This window comes from Grus americana, chromosome 1 (genome assembly GCF_028858705.1).
Source record: "Grus americana isolate bGruAme1 chromosome 1, bGruAme1.mat, whole genome shotgun sequence".
Classification (NCBI taxonomy): Eukaryota; Metazoa; Chordata; class Aves; order Gruiformes; family Gruidae; genus Grus; species Grus americana.
In genome coordinates, this window is record NC_072852.1 from 192,908,793 (window position 1) to 192,929,912 (window position 21,120).

Genomic DNA, 21,120 nt, shown 5'->3' on the forward strand with positions numbered 1-21,120 from the left:
TTTTCCTTAGTGCCAGGTGCTTGGACATAGTGTTCTGTCACAGTTTATAATGACTTTTGGTGACTGAGGTGTCTCTCTGTCTCCATGGGAGGAGGACGGGTGGGGATTTCTGGAGTGCTGCTGAGAAGAGATGGAAGTGACTGATCTGAAGCTGCAGAGACCAGGTGACCCGCAGTGTCAGCCTGCACACTGCTGCCGAGGTTACTGAAACATCACTTCTTTACACCACATGAGGATGTGGTCACTAATCTTCCTCTTTTTCTGAAAAATACATTGGAACTGTTAATGCTCACCCCCCACCCCCCGACACCTTTCGGGGTTTTTCTGGCTTCAGTTACACCATGATGTATTTTAGGAAGCCATTTGAGCGACATGTATTAAGAAGAGGTGCAGCTCTTTGTCAGGAAGGCGATGGTGTGCAGGTGACATGAGGGTCTGTTCCCTGCCCTCACTACTGCCCGCTGATGGGGAGGGACAGGGAAAGGGGCGGGGGGCTAAAATCTTTTAACACTCCAGAGGTCTACTAACCAAACCTGAGCTCTGGTTACTGAAGCACCCTGACAAATTCCTGGGTTTCTGTGCAATTAGTTAAAATGTGGAGCCCTTTGCCAGAGGATGCTGTAGAGGCCAAGTATAAATGGATTCAAAAGAGAGTTTGATACTTTTTTGGAGGATGAGCCCATTGGTGCCTATTAAATATAGTGGTCTGGATACAACTCTTGGCTCACAAAGTTCTTAAGTACTTGGTTTGCAGAAACTGGAGCATATACCAGGGAAAGTTCATGACCTACTTGTCTTTGTTAAATGTACTATTTCATAAACAGCGACTACGATGCACTGTTGGAAACAAGATAACGCAGATCAAAACCTCTTTTGAATTCTCTCATGTATCCTCCAGATAGTTTTTCTGGAAGGAGAAAGGCCAGCACAGGGACCAGTTCAGGAAAGTGCTTGATTGAGCACATTCCAAACTTTGCTCCTATTTCAAGGCATCACACATGGAAACACTTAATATTGGGCATAAAATTAACTAGATGGCACTAAAAGCCTAGTTCACTTCAGGAGAAATAAGAACATGGCTGAGTTGAAACAGGTGCTTAAACGCTTTTGTGAAAAAGGACACTTCCCTGAGGTGGGTCTGAGAAGGATGCAGTAGATAGCCTAGCAGGGACAGCCTCCTTCTGTACGGAGGCAGAATGATACACTGGTGTCAGATCAGACCTCACATCCCCATGCCGTCACCAGCTTGACCAGCTGGGAGTCTGTCACACAACCTCCCTGTGCCTCATTTTCCCAGCTTCAGGACAGGGAATTGATATACTCACCCTTGTCTGTAAAAGGATCTGCAATCCATGTGTCATAATTACCTGAGCAATTAGCTGCAACTTTCATAAAATAATGTCTTTCTGAGAAGAAATGGCACATGGAGTTTTCACCTAACACTCCATTTTTCCAGATAACCTGTTTAAATACTTTTCCGTGGCACCAAGTGCTGGAATTTACTTTCCCCTTTTCTTATTTCAGTTTTGAACCTATTCATGGAGTGGTAAACTTGCAGCTAAAATACTGGATAGGACAGCTGGCTTGAAAAGCAGGCATGTGTTTTCTTCGACAATTTTAAGAAACATTTTCTCTCTTTGATCAAACCTTTGATAGAAGTGTTGTAACTGCTTACACTGTATAAAACCATTTTGTAGATTGTAAATAACCATTCTACTTTATAGCTGCTTACTATGTGATTACTTGGTAAATTGCTGAGATTCCTGGAATGTGCTTTGACAGTTTCAGTGGGAGCCAACCCTCATTTCAGTTTCAGTTTTTGCTATAAAAATAGCTGGAATCCTCTTGGAAACTGCAAAACTTGTTATGGTCAGAGTCAGACCAGTAAAGCAGTTCCTATGTCAATAATATCCCAGCTGTTTTCAATTCAAAAAAACAAAACCTGAAAAGATGTTGGCTACGTGCCACTGCCACAGATGGAGATCTTGAATTGTAAATGCAATTCAGCAGCAGTTCCTTGCCCCCTCCATTTAGTTTATTTGGATTTGTCTCTCCTATTCAGTACACTTAGACCTGGAAACAAATCCATCAGTTTATACTTCCCCTACAGGGACCCCAGCTCTCTCCTTTACCTGCTCAAATTCTTTGCAAAACCAAAGAATTATAAAAGAGGCTAGAAGTTTGAGGTCTGGCGTTTTAAACATTGATGATACTGATAGCCTGAATTATACTATACAAGTTACAGGACAAACCTACTCTCTTTTTGTTGTTTGAGTAGTAAATATTTCCTAATACAGCATTGAGCAGTGAATGCTGAAAAGGATGGATTGCATTCTGTAAATCCTTCTCTGTTAAAATAATCAATATAAAATGTGGTGTGTTGTTGCTGGAGGAGGAAGATGGCACACACCAGCCTAAAAGGAATTAGGGAAACTGGAGCTTTTAGATATTTCCTTAACCATGTCTGCCTTGGAAATTTGTGTGCAAAAGAATTGAATAACCAAGCAGTAAATAGTAATAAGCTGGACATTTGTAAGGAAGTTAATTTAAAAAGACATTTCTTATTTGGCAGCTGCACTACTTTTAGTTACACCCTAGGACACTGCCCAAAGAAAAATTTCCTTGTAATCCTTAAAGGAAACAGAGTCCAAAAGCTTTTTCCAGCACTTCTATTTGCTCTAATTTTCTGCTATTATTTATATAATGACCTATTCATCTGATGCTTTTAGACTTGGAAAGTAAAGCTCTTGTGACTGGATTGTAAAATGGATCTGAGTGCTTCAGGGCAGTAGGAGTCTGAGAATCCTGAACTTTGTTCCATCTTTTTAACATTTCTTTTTCCTTTATGTAGCAATGTCTCCTGCCACAGAGAACTATTCAAATATGAAAACAGTCTTTATTAATTACTCAAATGATGGCAAGACCCTCTGCCTCTTTTTTTTTTTTTTTAAATTTTATTTTGATTTCTTGCAAATAGACCATGACAGGTATTTTGTGGATTAAAAAAAAAATATGTATCTGTCATGGTTTAACCCCAGCTGGCAACTAAGTACAACACAGCTGCTCACTCACTCCACAGTGGGATAAGGGAGAGAATTGGAGAAAAAAAAAAGACACGTGGGTTGAGATAAAGAAAATTTGATAGGTAAAGCAAAAGCCACGCATGCAAGCAAAGCAAGACAAGGAATTCATTCCCCACTTCCCATGGGCAGGCAGGTGTTCAGCCATCTCCAGGAAAGCAGGGCTCCATCACACATAAGGGTTACTTGGGAAGACAAACGCCATCACTCCAAACTTCCTCCTTCTTCCCCCAGCTTTATAGGCTGACCATGATGTCATATGGTATGGAATATCCCTTTGGTCAGTTGGGGTCAGCTGTCCTGGCTGTGTCCCCTCCCAACTCATCCCCAGCCTCCTCACTGGTGGGGTGGTGTGAGAAGCAGAAGAAGCCTTGGCTCTGTGTAAGCACTGCTCAGCAGTAACGAAAACATCCCTGAGTTATCAGCACTGTTTTCAGCACAAATCCAAAGCACAGCCCCACACCAGCTACATTGAAGAAAATTAACTCTACCCCAGCCAAAACCAGCACAGTATCTTAAGATCCCAAGCAGTTTATTTCGTCTAGGTACAGACTCAAATTCTGGACCAGAATTTTCAAACTGTCAAAGGATCTTGCCTGCTCAACTTCTGAGACGTGCTCAGGAGAGCTCTTCTTTCAGACCACCAGCAGTCAACATCTTCTGAAGTTCCCAAAGTTCACCACCAAAAATCACTAGCTATCTTTAAAAGATCTTGTTCTGAGTGCTAAAGCTGAGATGAAATTCAGTGCTCCTAACCCGCTGCAATAAGTAGTTCCTATAGAAAAAGGTTAAAATAGGGGAAAGGAAGAGTTAACCTCTTTGGGGGCTGACATCCTTCCCATTACAGCAACCTGATTCTCGTCAGCAATATCTAGTCTGTTTTGCATTTCTACAACTTACCCTGCTGATTCTGGTGAATCTGGTGGGGTTCTTTTTTTCACTTCTTGCCTTTTTAAACTGCAGAGCAGCTTGTTTTGTATGTAGTTGAACAGCTGTCATCTCTCACCCTCAATATCTATCTTACATTGTTGGCTGAAGTGATTCCAGTAGCCAGCTAATATATATTAGCTTGTTTGTAAATCCCATTGGAATAATAATAAAAAAAGATAACTGCTAAACATCAGGTAGCACCAACAATAGTAAGAAAATTTAATAACAATAGAGCAATTCCCATATATCCTTACGCTGCATCTTAAATTGAGCTGGAAGATATTTCATCTAAAAGCTGGAGCCCAAACTATGTGTCTCTGGCGTGATACCACCGGAACTGTAGGTGTGGTGCTTCACCAACAAAATATTACCACAGACTGGGTAACTATTGTCTTCTCCGTAATTTAGTCTTCTGACAAGAAGACATGAACATTTGGCAGGCTTTCATGTCAAGAAAGCCAAAAGAATGATTTTTTTTTTTTCCCCTCCAGTGAAGAAGAGTTCACTTTACGGACTAGCTTTCTTCTGGGAAAGGCAAGGTCAGCGGAAAGCAGGTTATTTTTAGGGGTCATATACCACCGAGCCAAGACTCCCCGGTGCTAGACAATAATCAGCTACTGGGTTGTATTGTTTTGTTTTGTGTTTTGCAGCTGTGTGCACTTGACCATATTTTGCCAGCTGAGACATTTTGTTAAGGGGTGAGTGAGGGATCTCTAAACACAAACTCCCCAAGCTAAATAAATAACAAACCCTAACCAACCTCCCTAAAATTCCCATATGCTCACTGACCTCATGATTTACTGCAGCAACTCTGTAACTCTTTAAGTGCACTCAGAATTGCTGCAAAGCCAGAAAAAAAGTGTCTGTAATCTCTCTGTATTCTGATTGTGTCTCTTGTTTGCATGTATTCTGCTAGGATGTTGCTTAAGTGGATTTTTAATAACTTTTCCAACTGTTGATAGCTATACATACCATGCGGTACTACCTTGGGATGACCATTGCAGATGGCCAGTGGCCTGATATCCTGCATATTCTACCTATTCTGAATTTTGTTGCCTGAAATCCTGCATATTATGGTAGCAGGGAAGTCTCACTGAGCGTTGGCTTTTCGCACTTTTTTCCTTTTTTTAGGTCTAAGGGCCTTATTTGCAATTTCTAATGCCTTTCTTCTCTCGGTCTTGAATTCAATCCGCTGTCTTGTGTGAAACTGCAAACTCCCTTCTTTCTGCTAGGGTTTCGCTTCAGTGTTGAGGATGCCCGCATGCCTAGGTGCAGATAGACAGATTTGCCCTGGGAAGCGGGATGTCTCCGCCGGGAGGAGGAACCTCCTGGCCCAGCTGCTCGGCTTCTGGGCTGGAGCTCGCACACAGCCAGCTCACCTGGCGCTGGTAGTTGTGTGCGCGCCTGCTCGGCCTTGTAGTTGCGTGCCTGCTTTTACCTCAGGTTAGCTCAAGTTGAGAACACGTGTCTTTCAGCAAGGAAGAAGAGTCCGCCTGCCTGTCCTTTCCCCACAGCATCCCAGGCTGGTGTGCCTTGGCACTGGGGGAAGAAATTGCAGTCCTTTGTTATCAGTCAGCCGGAGATTCAATGTGCAGAGGTAGCTTTGTTTAATTATGGGTTTTGTATGGTACAGTCATAGCTGGCATGCCGTAAGCCCACGCCTAACCTGGCCTGCAGATGTATGCAATGATGCATCCTCGTGCTGGTGAGGTCCCACGCTCACCCACCCTGAGGGTCTCGGCCGAGGCATGTCTCAGCTCCCATCTTCCCTGGGTTTCCTCACCGTGGGACTCACTGAACCATGGCTGGAACATTCACCCAACCCTATAACCCCCAAGTCTGTAACCTTTACAATAAGACCAGGACCTTACTGGTGTCTCACAGGGCTTTTGGAGATCCTTTCCTGCATCCTACCAAAAGGGGGCTTCTGGTTTCTGTAATCTCTTGGGGTCTTTCTACTTTTGAGGTCATTATCTTTAGATTTATGTGATCAGTAAACAGAATCATAAACAGGTATGCGTTTATCAAGCTCTGCAATATTAATGGTCATAAAGATAACTGGGCAGTGGTAGTTAAGACATAGTAGAAAGAATAATAAAATATTTTAACATTATTATTAATTAACATTACCTAAAGTTTGAGAGGAAAGTATTGGGCAAAGAAAAAGAGAGAGGCTGGTTCATGGCATAATGTGATGTTCATCTTATAAATCATCTTATATATACCCTACATATATTAATGGAGACAATGAATGACAAACTTGTTTGTAAACTTTCCTATATTGACAGGTGCTATCAGAATCACCTTGCAATTCCTTTAGTTTGCCTTTTCTCTCTGAAGTTTTATTTGGCTTTATTTCTCTGCAGGATGATGGCCTTCCAGAGAATGAACATCAGCTCTCAGTAGCTGGGAAGATAAAGAAGCATTTCAACACAGGCCCTAAACCGAACAGCACAGCAGCTGGAGTTTCTGTCATAGCAGTAAGCATCTGAAATACACAGCTGAAACACTTAAATATGTGCCCACAAGACAGTGTGTGGTTAGGACATGCCACCAAAAGAAACCAAAGAGGGTTAATCTTTAGAGAATTTGAGCTTTTAATTCATGTAAACATAGTTAGCCTGGTATTCTGCACAGTTTCTCCATTGATTCTCCTTGTGAGTCACATTGTTATTTAACAGCCCTAGGAGATCTAACACTACCCACACTTCCACATTTTAGCAGAAGATCAGTGGACCTAACTCCAGTGTAGACTCAACAGTTTGAACTATGGGATCATGACATTTTACTTGGCAGCAGAATCATCACATGGATTGGGGCCACACAGAGGTGGCAGCAGAGGGACAGCAGCACTTTACAATGAGTGGAAATTACTTCAAAATCGTAACAGAAAATCTGTATGGCAGCCTGAGCTTCTCTTCTCTGAAGACATCAAAAAGAGCTATGATGCTTCACTGCTACCTCCATAGTTGATACGAGTGTAGCCACTTCAAATTTAGCTCAGCAGCAGCATTTTATTGTACTGCCACATGCAAGCTGCTTCCCTCTAGGCAGAAGGACTTAATTGGGTAAAGACTTAATGGACCTGCTTGCTGCCTTCTGTCACATTGCAATTGCAGTTTACGTAGACCAGCTTAGAATGTGTCAGAGCTTCTGAAACCAAGCTTGACCAAACTTTTGACCAAGCTTTACTGAGGTTTCAATGGCATCCTCAGTGTAGCATACATCACATACATTTGTATTTTTTTCCCAAAGACGAACATGTGTATTAGATATACATGCGCACAGAGTATATTCCGTGGTTTATGAGGTTATTCATACTAATGCCATTGAATAGCAACATGCACATCCTTTACATTTTTGATACATCTGCCTGTGTTTGTAAGCTTTTCTTTATTACTCATGGTAATGTTAACGCTCCAAATAGTCACTAAAAATAAGTGACACGTTAAACATAACCATTCCCATATCAGATTACTCAGTGTTCATTCCCAGCTTCCATAAATTGCAGGTGGTGTGACTGCACATGTACACTTTCTTGTACTGTTTCCACTTTCATGTTTCTCAGCTCAGCCCCTCCAGTGGTGAGTTAAATCAGCATGAAGTAAACTCAGCTCAGCACATGCAATCTGGCTCACAGGTGTGAACTGTTTGTGCAGCAAAATGGATACTCTCTCAAAGTTACTTGGTACAAGTGCTTAAAATTTCAAGCTGTGCCTCTCATATTTTTCTTTACTCTTTCCAACCCTGAACGTCCTCAACATGGAAGCAAGTTGTTCCTCATGCTTTTCCTAGATTTTCTCAGCCATCAGCTAACATAGTCGGCATTTATTTATTTTCATTTTTAAGCAATAATACTGCAACAACTCTCCCACAACTAAAACATCACATACCCATTGCTCATCTGAAATGCAGGTATGTTCTGTATAGACTAGCTGAAACCGTGTTCCTTTCGAATGGACTGCCAGCACGCTTGTCCATGAGAATTACTGCTCAGATCCTCCATGCTAATGACTTCAAAGCTTAAAAGTGAGAAATGATGCCTCTGTCCTCATCCATCCCCCGCCTCCTTTAGGTTTTTAATTTCCCCACCCTCCTGTTTTTTTTCTTTGCCCCAGTTGCTCTGCCAAAGAGTCGTTTACAGCAGTTTGACACTTGAGTAATGAAAAAGGCACTGTAGTGAATCTTTCCACTGCAAAACATTATACATCAGGAAAAAAAATGTATATGTTTAATTATATTCTTAATGGCTTTTATTTATTTTTTTAGTGTTTGGAAATTTAACAGATTCTCTTTAGTGATCATCTCTGAGGGTGAACATCATATACTGGCACGATAATTCCTGCAACTTGGCCTATAAAGTAGAAATGTTTAGGATATTTTTACAGACTTCAGAAAGTGGTTTGATTAGCTTGTGTCAACTATTTTCCAAAAACTTGGAAGAGACGGGGAAGTATAGACCTCTTTAGTGTTTTGGTAAGGTACCAGAAAGCTAGATAATTTTGATTTTAACAAGAAATTACCTTTATTTTCTACAAAACTGATTTAATAAGTAAAATAAAGCCAAAAGCAAAACAACAAAGCCTTTAATTGTTGTTTCTGCATTTAAAAGCATACTTAATATACATTTGACATGCATGTCATCAGGGTTTTACGTTCGGGAATCTTCCTTTAACTGTGCAATCTCAAATATCATAGAAGTAAATCTTATTAATGAAGCCTGCTCTACATTTAGAATTTTCAAAGTATGTACAGATGCTGTAACATATTGTTCAGCACTAAAGATGTGCACTAAATATATTTTCTACAAAGATACTGTTTTATTGTGCCTGCCTGTATGTTTACTGTAACTTTTTGAGAGAGTGCTTGTGTATATAATATATAGAAAAGCCTTCTATATCTTATATAACACATCTGTGTCTGTGTGTGCTTGTGAAAATGTGTTAATATGTGCATATATTTATATAGCTTACTTAATAGTATAAAAGATAAATATTAGAGAAATATTATTAAATATTAATTATTATTAAATATTAGAGAAATATTATTATTTTGAGTTTTATAGCTCTGTTTATGTACAGAGATAGCTAATCTGTGGTATTTAGTTCTTAATTTGTCCTCACACTGGTATGATATCATATGCCTGTTTTCTTCAGTGGTAAGAAGTAACACACCTCAAAGATCTCAAGCAGTATTTATCATATGCACCAATTAAAAATTTAATATGATAACTAAGTTCCTAAAGATGTGTTTATGGTCAGCTTAACTGTGAGGAAGTTTGAAGCCACATGTATTTTACATATGTCTACTGTGGCTGCTGCTTCCTTCGGTGATGTCCAAATACATTGTATTGACTCCTTTGGTTCAGACTTACGTCTGCTTTGTTGATGTAGTAATCCTCAGTAAAAGTTGTCTCTGACCATTCAGGGCAGAGACATCCTACAAGTTTTCATGCATGTGTCCAGACTTCAGGTTTGTCCACATTTGAAAGGATTTGTCAATTTGGACAAACTACCCTAATGAATGTGTTGTGCATGCCTAGCAAACTAATTCCTTTGCTGATATAGCAGAAGAGGATTCCTCAAACAAAAGTAGCTATACAGGCAAAGAGATTTTTCTGTTGATACATTAATATATTATTAAAAGTTCTGCCAGCATAACTATGTCAGTTGGGAAAAAAAAAAATCCCTTAAACCAACATAGCTTTGCCAGCAAAATTTTAATTGGAGAACCAGCTTTTAAAACAGCAAGAGAATTAACAAGTCCCTAAAAAAACCCTACTTGCTGATGGGAGAGTATGTAGGAGAAAGATCACTTTACTTGCCCTGTTCTTAAACTCTTGTCACAGGCATTGACTACTGGTCTCTGCAGGAGACAGGGGCTCGGCTAGTGCCCCTCCGGTCTGTGCCAGAATGGCCGCGTTACTGTGAAGCATGTGCCAAAATATTTGTAGGATCGGATTTCTCATAGAGCTTTCCAATAGGAACAGTATTTTGTAGTTCCGTTACGGTGTTTATAGAAGATACTGCAGTAAAAACATAAACCCAGACTTTTACTAAATAGTCTTTTTAAAATTTGGGGAGAGATTTTTTTCCTTCAGTTCTCCAAGGATGTCAACCCTTTTTTTTTGGCCACAAAACGTTACTCTGTGGCTGTACCCTCTGGGCTTTAGTGACAGTGGCTGAAGTGACCAAGAGCTGAAATAATTTTTTAAGAATGCTTTTGCAATCCAGAGGTGTGCTGTAATTCCGTATATGAACTGAGCATCGTTTAATTTGTGTTCTTGTCTGAAGTGTTAAAGCTTTGCCTGTATGTTGTCACTTTTGTGCTTGTATTTTTGCCATTGTTAAGACAGAGGAAAAGACTAATGGTAATGGTCTCTTAAGGTTGTATGAGGTCCCTGTCTTGGCAATGGGAGTAAACTCCGGCTGGAGGCTCACAGGAATTGGATAGCAAAAGAGAAAAGCTGCTCAGAAAGTTGGTGCAGCTCTCTGCCTCTTGCAGAGTCCTCGCTGGGCTGGGGACACCGGCGCAGGGCCGCTGCCTGCAGTCTGGCAAGGGGAAGGCAGCGGGTGGGTCGTTGCCCTGCGTTCTGCCAATTTTAAAATATAATTACAAATTCCGAGGGTCATTTTTATAGGTGGGATTTCTTGGGAGGTGTGGAAGAGAGGCCAAGTTTAGTCTGTGAGTTTTGCTCGACTTCAAGATGAACCTATGCCTTGGATGTCACTCCCCATCTTTTGTCTGTGTTGTCCTGGGATCATTGTCCACAGTCGGGTTTCTCATGGCAGGATTTCCACACCGATGAAATTATTTCAACTTGTGTTAGGAAGCAACTCTCCCAATTTTCTCTATATTGCTTTTTAGCTATTCGATTTTAGGACAATATTTTTGATCTGCTTTTTTAAAAAAATATCCCTTTTGTGTTTTTTATATGCAGCATACAAGGAAGCCAGTAGATGGCAATAGTAGACCAGTGTAGTTAAGCCAACAGAAAATTAGGTACAAGGTTCTCATGGTTTTAAACAGGAAACGTCCTTTAAATAATTCTAAATAAGATGAAAGAAGCATTGTTTTAACAAAATAGAATAAATTATTAAATTCTAAACTTGCAGGGGAGTCATCAAGAAAAAATTTAAATTTGCAGTTAGCTCCTAGCTACCCTTGAAGTGGTTGGTAACTAGGAATGTGTTGAACTGCTTTTCTGAATTTAGAATTAGAAACTGTCATCAGTATTGGTAATATATGCCACGCTCTTATTGAAGCACAAAATGGCCTTTTCTCTTCGTAGGGCACAATGTGAAAGTCATCATTACTAACAATTTTAAAGCGGGCAGAGTGCCTCCCTCAAGATATTTTCCCCTAAAATTTTATTTAACTCAGCTAAATGATGTCTCCACCGTCTGTTAGTGCAGCTCAGAAGGATTAGAGAAAACAACACATTTTCTTTGTTCCTATGCACATGATTCTGCTAATGATAAACTAAACTTAAAAGATCTATATTCCTTAAGTAATATCACGAGCACAGTTTCCTGGACACAATGTTAAGTTCATTTCCATTTTGACTTTAATTGGTGCAATTTTAAACCGAATAGTTTTGTACTGTTATCTTTTTTAGCATGAGGTGTAAGCTGAAATGATAAACAATGTTATTCATGGCTCTGAGTAGTCCGACTCTCCAAGGTTAACGCATTTTTAGAAATGAATTACCATGATTGATGGGGTATCAAAACCTGATTCTTTTCATCTTTACACATTCCATGATTATGAAGCAGCCTAATTTAAGCCTTGTGTAGTCTGTCTAGCCTGCTCCTTGTGATGGTTGCACTGCATTTTTTTAAAATTATTAAACCTCTCAGTTTAATTGCAAAAGATAATTTTCCATTACTGGTATGTGCAACTTAAAAGGGCACTTCTGTCTTTGGAGGTAACAAGATATTTATCAGACTTTTAAATGAATGCATTATGCATTAAGTAATCTATTTCGCAAACTCCATTTTAGTTTGAATAAATTGGCTTCTAATTTAGCAAGACCAAATCTAGCGCTAGTATCTTTTTCTTTTATTTCTTTACTTTTTTTTCGTTTCTGTCTCCAGTACATAGCTTTAGGATGTTAGATAAGTGCCTTCTGAAAGTGAAAACAGTAAATATGCACTAAATAAGGAACAGCTTGCTCTGGAGTCTGAATTCTTTAGCCTAATGTCGATCCACTGAGTTGCCCCGTTTCTCTCTGCTCAGCTGGACCACGGGTTTACCATCAAGAGATCAGGGTCTTTGGACTACTACCAACAACCAGGAATGTATTGGATAAGGTATGAGATGGTGCAGCGCCAACAGTCAGTGTTTCCATGGCAACGTGCTGGCAGTCTCCATTAACCAGTTCCTTCAGTGGATAAACATGCTTTTTGATTTGTTATCCGGTCCATATGCTGCTTTATCAGTTTCGTTTTAATCTTGATTGAGATGCCACACCCCCTCATTCCCTTTCTTCACCCATCCCTCACACCCACATCGCCAGCTTTCTCTTCATCGCACATGCTCAGTATCAATTTCCCCTATAGTTAAAAGGACAGTGTATATAGAAAATCTACTAGATATGCTGAAGTACGCACCCTCCCCCTCCCTATTGCTTGTTAAGGCATCTGCTTCCCCCGCGCTCCTGTTCTGAAACACACGGAGCAGCAACAGGCTCTCAGCATATATTTTCGTCTTTTTCCATGCAAGATGTGGAGCTATATACTGTCATTTTAAACCCACTAAACACAATCCTTACCTTAGATTGAACAATGCATTTACATAACGCGGTCCGTAGAAACTCTCCCAAGTTCAATGGAATACAATGCATTGTATGTGCTGGTAAGCTTGTGTTTCTAACAATGCATTCTTTCTCTTTTCTTTTTAAATCCCTTCTGGTACCTATTTATTTTGATTTGATTTTTTTAAATATTGCATGAGTCTTTTGGATATATTTTTCTTCATTGTGTAACTGTGCCAGGGTTGTCGTTAGCTGGCTTAACCTGTATGATAAAATGGGACTCTGGGCGGGAGGGGGTTATTCTGGAGTGAGGGCAAGGAGGGATCCAGGTCTGATAGCCCACGCAAGGCCCATGCACCTCCTCAATGAATCCAGAGCCCTGGAATTTCCATCAAGTGGTTATTTGCTGGCTTTTTTCCTTCTTCTTACTCACAAGACCTGCGTTTTGATAGCTGGAGAAATTTTTTTAAGTAAGTTTCTTGTGAAACCTGCGTTTTCTAACACTGCAGTGATTGAAGCCTTTAAAAACTCGTCTGTGAGGTATTTGGAAAACCCCAGCAAATTAACCGCATTCGTGAAACAGCAGAGATAGTCACTGCAAGTGTTTCCACTAAAGTAAAACTCCCACCCTGGATCATTTCACTGAGTGCATGCATTGGGCTACAGCACAGTTTCCATAAAACCATAAAACCTAGCGGTTCCCTGAGCGCACACTGAGGGTTAAGTAGATTCTGATATGGATGTTCTGGGGAAAGAAAAACTAAAAATAATCCTACTTTTCAGGCAAGATGTAGAAAAGTAGTTCCCATCCATCAGCTGAATGCTGGCTAGCAAGAATTAAGAAACATTTTCACTCCAAGTGCTCAAATGTATAGCAGTATCTGCAATTCCAGCCTATCGCACTTGTGTTTGTGGCTATAAACCTACCACAACCTGCAAGGGCATAGCAAAATCAGCTTGGTCTATCGTGTCACTTGGCATCATGCTGCGCAGGTTCCAGCCCTGTAACACGGCCGAGAGACAGCAGCACAGCATCCGTGCTTTTTGGTTTTGAAGAAGCGGGGAATAGGGCCTGAGTGCCCAGCTTTAGCTGAGTGTGGGTTTCATAGTATTAGAGGAATTTTTCTTTTCTGCTTATGAAGGAAAGATGGCATTTTGTGTCAAGCAGGCCTTTGTCAAATAGGTGCAAATTTAATGCCTCCTCTGTAAAACAGGAGAAAGCTCACATGAGTTTTATTTATCTTACCAGAGTTTAATTGCTCTCCATGATCAGTTTACACTCCTTCTCTGCTTTACTATTTTTATTTTACACCCCCCAAAACCAAAAGAAATCTGTTTTTCCTTTTGCTATACACAGTGTTTGGATCTTTTAAAACCCCAGCTTCAGGGGGAGCAGACCACCAGAAACAGGAGGCTGTGATAAAAGCGAGCGTCTCCTCTCAGATTGGCCTTGACTCAGTTTAACTGCATAGCCCGGATTTTGAAACAAACCATATGCATTTTGGGAAGGTGTGGGGGGGAAGACTTTAATTCTGCAACTTGGTAAATAAATAAATTATATATATATGTATATATATGAGATAGATATATATATATATATATATATAAAAAAGGCTATTTGACTAAAGCACTAGTAATGGCTGCCATCAGCATACAAAATGACACATCCCTGAATAATGGGCTGGAGCAGATGGGCGATAATCTCTCTTATTCATACATAAACTGCTCTGTTTTCCAGCTGGGGGCAGTAACAACAATGTTTATAATTAGCGCTTTCTGAACAGGGCACCTAGTGTGGAAAGGCAAATTGGGAGAGCAGGGCTCCTAGATGCTTAATTAGGAAATGCTATCACAGGGGGTACCTCAGAACAAGCGCTGCTCTGTGTTTGGTCCTCTTTCATCTCCAAAAAACAAGCAACTGCTGTAGTGACCAACATTTTAGTCTAAATAAATCCATTTCGATTTAACAAGTGTTTACGTTTTAGTAGTAACTGTAAGCGCAAATGCAAAGCATATGAAAAGGTTTATCAATTCCCCATCTATAAAACAGTTAATTTATCACAGGCATATGAAAATTAACCTGAATTCACAAGTACAGCGAAAAATTAAAGCAGGTCCCAAGAAAAAAATAATGCTCCCTTTGTTAGTGTTAAACTATTCATTTCTTTACCACTCCTTTGATGGTTTTTATCCCTAGTTTCTAGCATTCTAAACCAGCTTTTTAAATGGCACTATTTCCTCCTTCAAGCAACCAGAAAACTTTTTCCTTTCTCTGCCTAAAAGACTTTCCTATTCAAAGTGCCTTAAAGTCCCAATTTTCCGAGGACTCATTCTGCATGCTGTTTTATCCCTTTTCAGTAAGATAGTATGTGTGAAAGCAACGTGACTTTTTTTGTGATACTAAAATAAAACAAACCTTACGCACAGTAATAGTTGTTGTAGCAGGTATGAGATACAATGCCTGGAAAATCTTACAGTGCTCCTTGAATATGAGGAACAGAAAAAACCCAGAGGCCAAATCAATAAAATCATTTGGACCCTGGACTGATAATATGTTTTAAAAGCAGCCCACCTAATGCTGTGGGGACATCAGCTCTGCAATCAGAAGCGCAGCAACAGCCAAAGCAGCCGTCAGTAGGGATTGAGATCTGGAGGTCCCAGTTAAACCCCCGCAGTCCCAAGGCTGGTGCAACTTTGTTCTTGGTAAGCAGGAAAGCCAGCCGTGGTGTAGCTGGGTAATGCCCGTGCTACTATCACATCTTCATGCTCCCAAAATAGCCAATGTCAACTCAAGCCAAAGACAGCAGAGATCACCCACCTCTGAGCAGAGGTATTATGTTTGGGATTTTTTTTTTCCTCCAAAGTCAGCCCATTTTCTGATAGATCTCTTTGTGAAAGGGTTAAAGCCAATGTATTTATCTCTTATAATTTCCCTTCTACTGAAACTTAGCAACGGTGACCACAAAAAATCCAAATGGCACCTGCATTGTCCTTCAGAAATATTATAACTGAGAGATTTACTTTCTTATAAGGAACTTTTCTTTAGGATGTACTTAACTGAGGCTTTTAACAGTTTGTGTGACTCAAGTTTTTTTGCTTTCTTGTAACTAAGCCAGAATATTAAGAGTGAAAGTATTTCAAGCCTTTTCTTTAGTCCCAAGCATTGCAGTGTCTGGTCCATAGCCTTCTTCAGCTGCTTTACCAGTTCCTCCTAATGGCAGCACATTTTGAAGGCAATACTTTGCATAACTTCCCAATGTTTTCTTTGACTCTGAATTTCCTTACTGGTTCTGGTTTTTGTCTGAATCTTAACATTATTTTAATCTGCTACTGAGAGAATGGCCTGAACCTTCTGCCTTTTCTGGGCTGATTCAGAATATCAAGGGAGCACCAGAGTGAGTGTATCTAACATAAAATATTAGTAGAAAATACTAGTATATGTAGTATTTTATATATATATAAGACTAGAATAAAATGTTAGTGTATGTTATTTTTTATATATCCACAGACACTGTATAAAAGCTGAAGGAGAAAAATAAAACCCAGGAAATGTATGGGAAAGTCATTAATGATCTTATCTATGTAATGACGATAGCAAGGAGATGAGCTACATTGAATGCTTAACGAAATCGTCAATCCAGTCAATAGTGAATTCATAAAATACTGGATTTTTAAAATACAGTTCTTACTGTCACAGTTAAAAAATTACCTGAATAGCTCATCTGAAAACCCATAGTTCCATCCTCTGTGTTTGTTTCCTAATTCCCATTACTTTGCATCTGTCAAGTTACTTACACCTGTCCCAAGTGGATACAATACACTTTCAAGTCAAAAGTTACAGCCAGACATCTCAACAACAGACAAAGTAGCTGGGAATCAGGCTTGCTATCTGTAAAGTGCCATTTTTAATACTCTAAAACCCTTTGTAAACTCAATATTGGTAAAAACAGGCAAACTTCTAAACTCATTTAAAATCTCTTCTCCTGCTCTTTGAGTAAGAAAACCACAACTGATTTACAAACTATAAATAAAATTCACCCATGCAAACAACTTGGCACTAAGTCTCTTCCACGTGTAATTTAAACCAGCTGAGGAATCGTGTCTCTAAAAAGGGGGGATGTCAAAGAGTAAACACAAACTTAAATATAGCAATATGAATTCAGCAGTTCTACGTGTAGAATACTTGTCTTTGTATTCACTCACCAATACAGTACAAAGCATACATCAAATTGATTTGGTTTTCTTTCTTTTTTACTTTCATTTTAGCTAAATTCCATGCCAGAAGTTACATGGTGCGCTAAAGCACTGGCCTTTTGTATTTGGAGGTCTAGGTTCAAATCCACTCGATTAATTTGTCCCCTCGATGTGGTCATTTGCACGTCTCCAAATCACCGTGTAACTTGACTTAGTTATAGCTTGTGCCTGAGGGGCTAAAATATAACATGTGTCTTTCACTCCTGGACTGAGGTGCATTGCTAAGTTTGAAGTACTCTCTGAAAAGTGTCTTGAATCATGAATCAATCACATATATATATATATGTGTGTGTGTGTGTGTATATATATATATATATATAACCTGAGAAACCCATGGAAAAAATGAAAAAAGGTCAGACTGAAGGGCTGCCTGGCTCGTGCCACAAGCATTGTTTAATGGTCATTTTTACAGTAGGGAAACCTGCCATTACGTATCTCAACATATCGAGGTCACCAGCCAGAAGCTTAAGGAAATGGAATAAAATTACCTAGGTGTGAACATTTAAATACATGTGTACACATACATGTATATAAAAGAATGCACTGGAAGAAAAATACCAGAGTTTCATTGCATATGTCCATGTAATCCCACACACTAAACAAAGCATCACGAAAATTGCAAACAAATTGCAAATATGCTCCTGCAGAATGAAAGCGAATGAAGGGAAGGGTTTCTTAGATTAATGCATGAACAGCTGCATCCCCAGTTCAGTCTCCTGGCTGGTATGAATAATGGATGGGCTAAGAGGCAAAATGCACAATAATGTTCTTTTATTAATGAAATGAATATATATCTATATTTGGTGGCCAGCAGTAAATTAAGACAAGTGAAAAGAAAAACAGTCACTGCTTGCATTCATAAAATGCAGTTACTTCAATCCAATAATTACTGACCTGACAGAAAATATCACCCTGCAGCTAAAATAAGGTGCTTCCACTGCAAATCCAACATATATATCAAAGCAGTTGTAGTTTTTGAATGTCTGTTCATAAACAAAGAGTTCGATGTTTTCCAAGGAAACAGAATTTGCATGGCTCAGGAGTCCTGCAACATCAAGACGTAGAAATCAGGAAGACGACACTCCCTGTGGCAAAATCCTGGAAAAATGCACCTTAGTATATAGGTGACAGAAACAATGATTTTAAAATAATGCTCCATTACTTCAAATTAAATGCATTTCCAAAAACAGCTTGTTAACCATTTGGTACCGAGTGTCAGGATTGCTAAATGTTGATGCCAAAGACATTAGTGCTTAATGAAGTGCTTCAGACCCATCAGCACCAAACTATTAGAGGCAATCTACTTTGCTGCTGCTGGATAAGAAACTCTACATTTCCTCATATGGATTGTAAGAGGACAGCCACATATCTTAAATAAAAATGCTATCCTTACATTTTAGTTGCCGTTACTATCATATAGTGCTCAAAGTTCTCACTCTCTCACCTCGAGCTGGGAAAAAAATGTCAAAATGTGATAATGAAAATCTGGGATTTGCAGCCCTGTGAAGCATAAGTGCACTTCAGATCCTCTTATTATTTATTGAAAGAGTAGCTTAAAGTAGAAATGCCCTGGAAATCCATAATGGACTGGTTCATGCACCGGCAAAGCACCCAGCTGAATAGTAGATGAAATAATAAATCTATTAAACCAAGGCAATGTGTATAAGAGGTCTTTGTTACAAAACCAGTAATAATAATGGAAAAGCTGATTTTTGGAATATGCCCACGTGCACGAGAGGGTACAGTAGGTGAAAATTACACTTACAAAACACATGCAGTCATTACTCAAATGTATCTTACCATCTCCCCTGCATTCCAAAGCATTAATCTATCCTATTTTGAAATTCTTTAGAGGCAAAAAATAACCGTGACCTCATTAAATGAAAAATCGCATTTGTGCAGAATGCAGAGCGGCCATGTTACCTGACAATGTAATAGATACTGGAAGTGCAAAGCGTCATCGTGACATTGGGCAGAATAAGCCCGGTCTTGCAAGGGCTTGTGATCGCTCTGTCTGTGGCCAGAACTGACCCATTTTGTGGTTCTGGCATGTTAAACGCTAAATGTTAGAATATGGTCTGTGTAGTTTTGCTTTCAGTGGATAAATACTGCCTTCTGTGGTTCTCTGTGACTTTATACATTTTTATTCTCTTTGGGTGAGAAAGGTTCTGAATGTCTCTCAGCCCGGGAGAGTAACCACAATAATGCCCCTGAGTCTACAAGCATGCCTTTATAAAGACCAATTAGATCAAATTCAAGGGAGACTTGGGATAAAAATGTAAAGAAAAACAGAGTCTCAAAATATCTCAGGAAGTTTCTGAAGGGTTAGAAAGCCAGAAATATTTGGTTCTACAAACTACAGCATAAAATGCTGGATTAGGTGGGATGATTAGGGGTTTTTTTGCCGAACATTTTTTGTTAATGAGGCAGGAAGTGCCTTTATGTATATTTAAACAAAAGCCCCCAAAGCTTCCCGCAAAATAGTAGAAAAGTAGTATCTTGGGGTTTATTTTTTAAAGACATCTTTAAAATTATGTCCTGATATTTAATTATCTAGCTATTTTTGCAATTTCATAATTTTGTCCTTTAAAAAAAGCAATATCCTAGGCTAAATTTCAAAAAGAGTCTTTTATTCAAGAGTATTCACTTCTGTGTAGCTTTTCTAATTTTAAATACTTGCAGTTTTTACATATACATTTACCATTTTCATGTAGCAGGTTTTAAAAATAAATTTTGAATTTAATACAAATATTTTTATTTATTCAACCAGAAATATTTAACTTTGTCGGAGGACAGTATCTATTACCACAGGATGATGTGATGTGGTTTAAACTTTAAATAAATGCTTATTTCCTGTAAGCATAAAAAATCTTTTAAATGGAAATCTGTATTTTATAGAATGGTAATATATGCCATTCTTTTCAATTTTCACACAGAATTACATACTGTATGCAGTATATTCACTGTGTGTAAAAGATCTAGATATTCTTCTGTTTCACATTAAGAAATAATCAAAAACTGAATTGGTTCAAGGCTAAGAAACATAGAAGGCATTGAAAATACTAATTAGAGCTCTTAACCAAAAGATTAGCAGTAAACAAAGAAATTCTCAGCAGATGAGAAGTATTGGATTTTGTAGCAATTATTATTTAAAATACAGGGATGAACTTATCAAAGTTAATTATTTTACCCCTTTAAAGTAGTGCTATGTAGGTTCTAGACACAAAAATAATAGTTCAGCAATTTAGCCTAACTAAATCCATTTGCTATAGTAGCTCTGTACTCTTGTCCATCTTTCTGCCTCCATTACATCATTATTGAATGCTGATTGCATTATTTTAGAGCAGGGATTGCTATAATGCTATTCTGCACTGGTGTGATGGATTTAGTTTTCATTTTGTTCTCAAAAATATATTGGCTATAAATACATCTCTGCTCTCCTTTGAGGCTCACACTATAACTGGTAAATTTTCTAGAGAAATCAGTCATGTGTATCTCAAGAGAAAACAATAAATCCTTTGAAGCAGAATAACCTTTTGGCTGCATTCTTTTAAATGGGATTTTCATACTAGGGACAAATTTTACAAGTCTTAGCAGTTAAACCTATTCAGTTTTCAAAGTTACCTTTGCCTCCAGTGCCATAATCAGATATTTTTTTGCATTTTGTATGTCATCTTACTAGCCACCTGCCTTTTCCCATTTTGCTTTTTCAAAAAAAAAAATATCACAGGCCATGTTTTAAGGCGGCAGCCCTGCTTCGGAAGGCAGTTAACTGCGTCAAAGTGCTCTTGCTGAATCAAGGCCATCCTGTTGAAATTGTAATTTTACAGCAATTTCAGGGACTGCAATCTAATACCTTGTAATCAAGAAAACAGCAAAAACCAGTGCCATGCTTGAAATCATTGGCCAGAGTTGGGGTGTCCATACCTGGATTGCAGTTTCCCCTTGTAAGTGTGCCAGACAAAGCAGAAGAAAGGATATGGCTAGAAGTCACAGCCATCTTACTAGGACCTGCATTCTCAACAGTGACAGAAACTGGTCAAAATATAAAGCCCATCAAGTAAACATTCTTCTTCCCTGTTTCTAGATGCTCTAGATAGA

General features: G+C 39.0%; 1 protein-coding gene across 3 annotated transcripts in view; it reads left to right on the forward strand.

Moving 5' to 3' along the window:
• The window catches only part of DCLK1 (doublecortin like kinase 1), a 263,171-nt gene that overhangs the window by 232,474 nt on the left and 9,577 nt on the right, over positions 1 to 21,120 (forward strand). For 2 of the 3 annotated variants that reach the window (XM_054808100.1, XM_054808112.1), the window contains one exon: positions 6,377 to 6,490. In XM_054808100.1, coding sequence (XP_054664075.1) covers positions 6,377 to 6,490 — 114 coding nt within the window. Of the gene's footprint in view, positions 1 to 6,376; positions 6,491 to 12,248; positions 12,323 to 21,120 lie in introns of all 3 variants that reach the window. The other variant, XM_054808104.1, reaches the window with a different exon arrangement.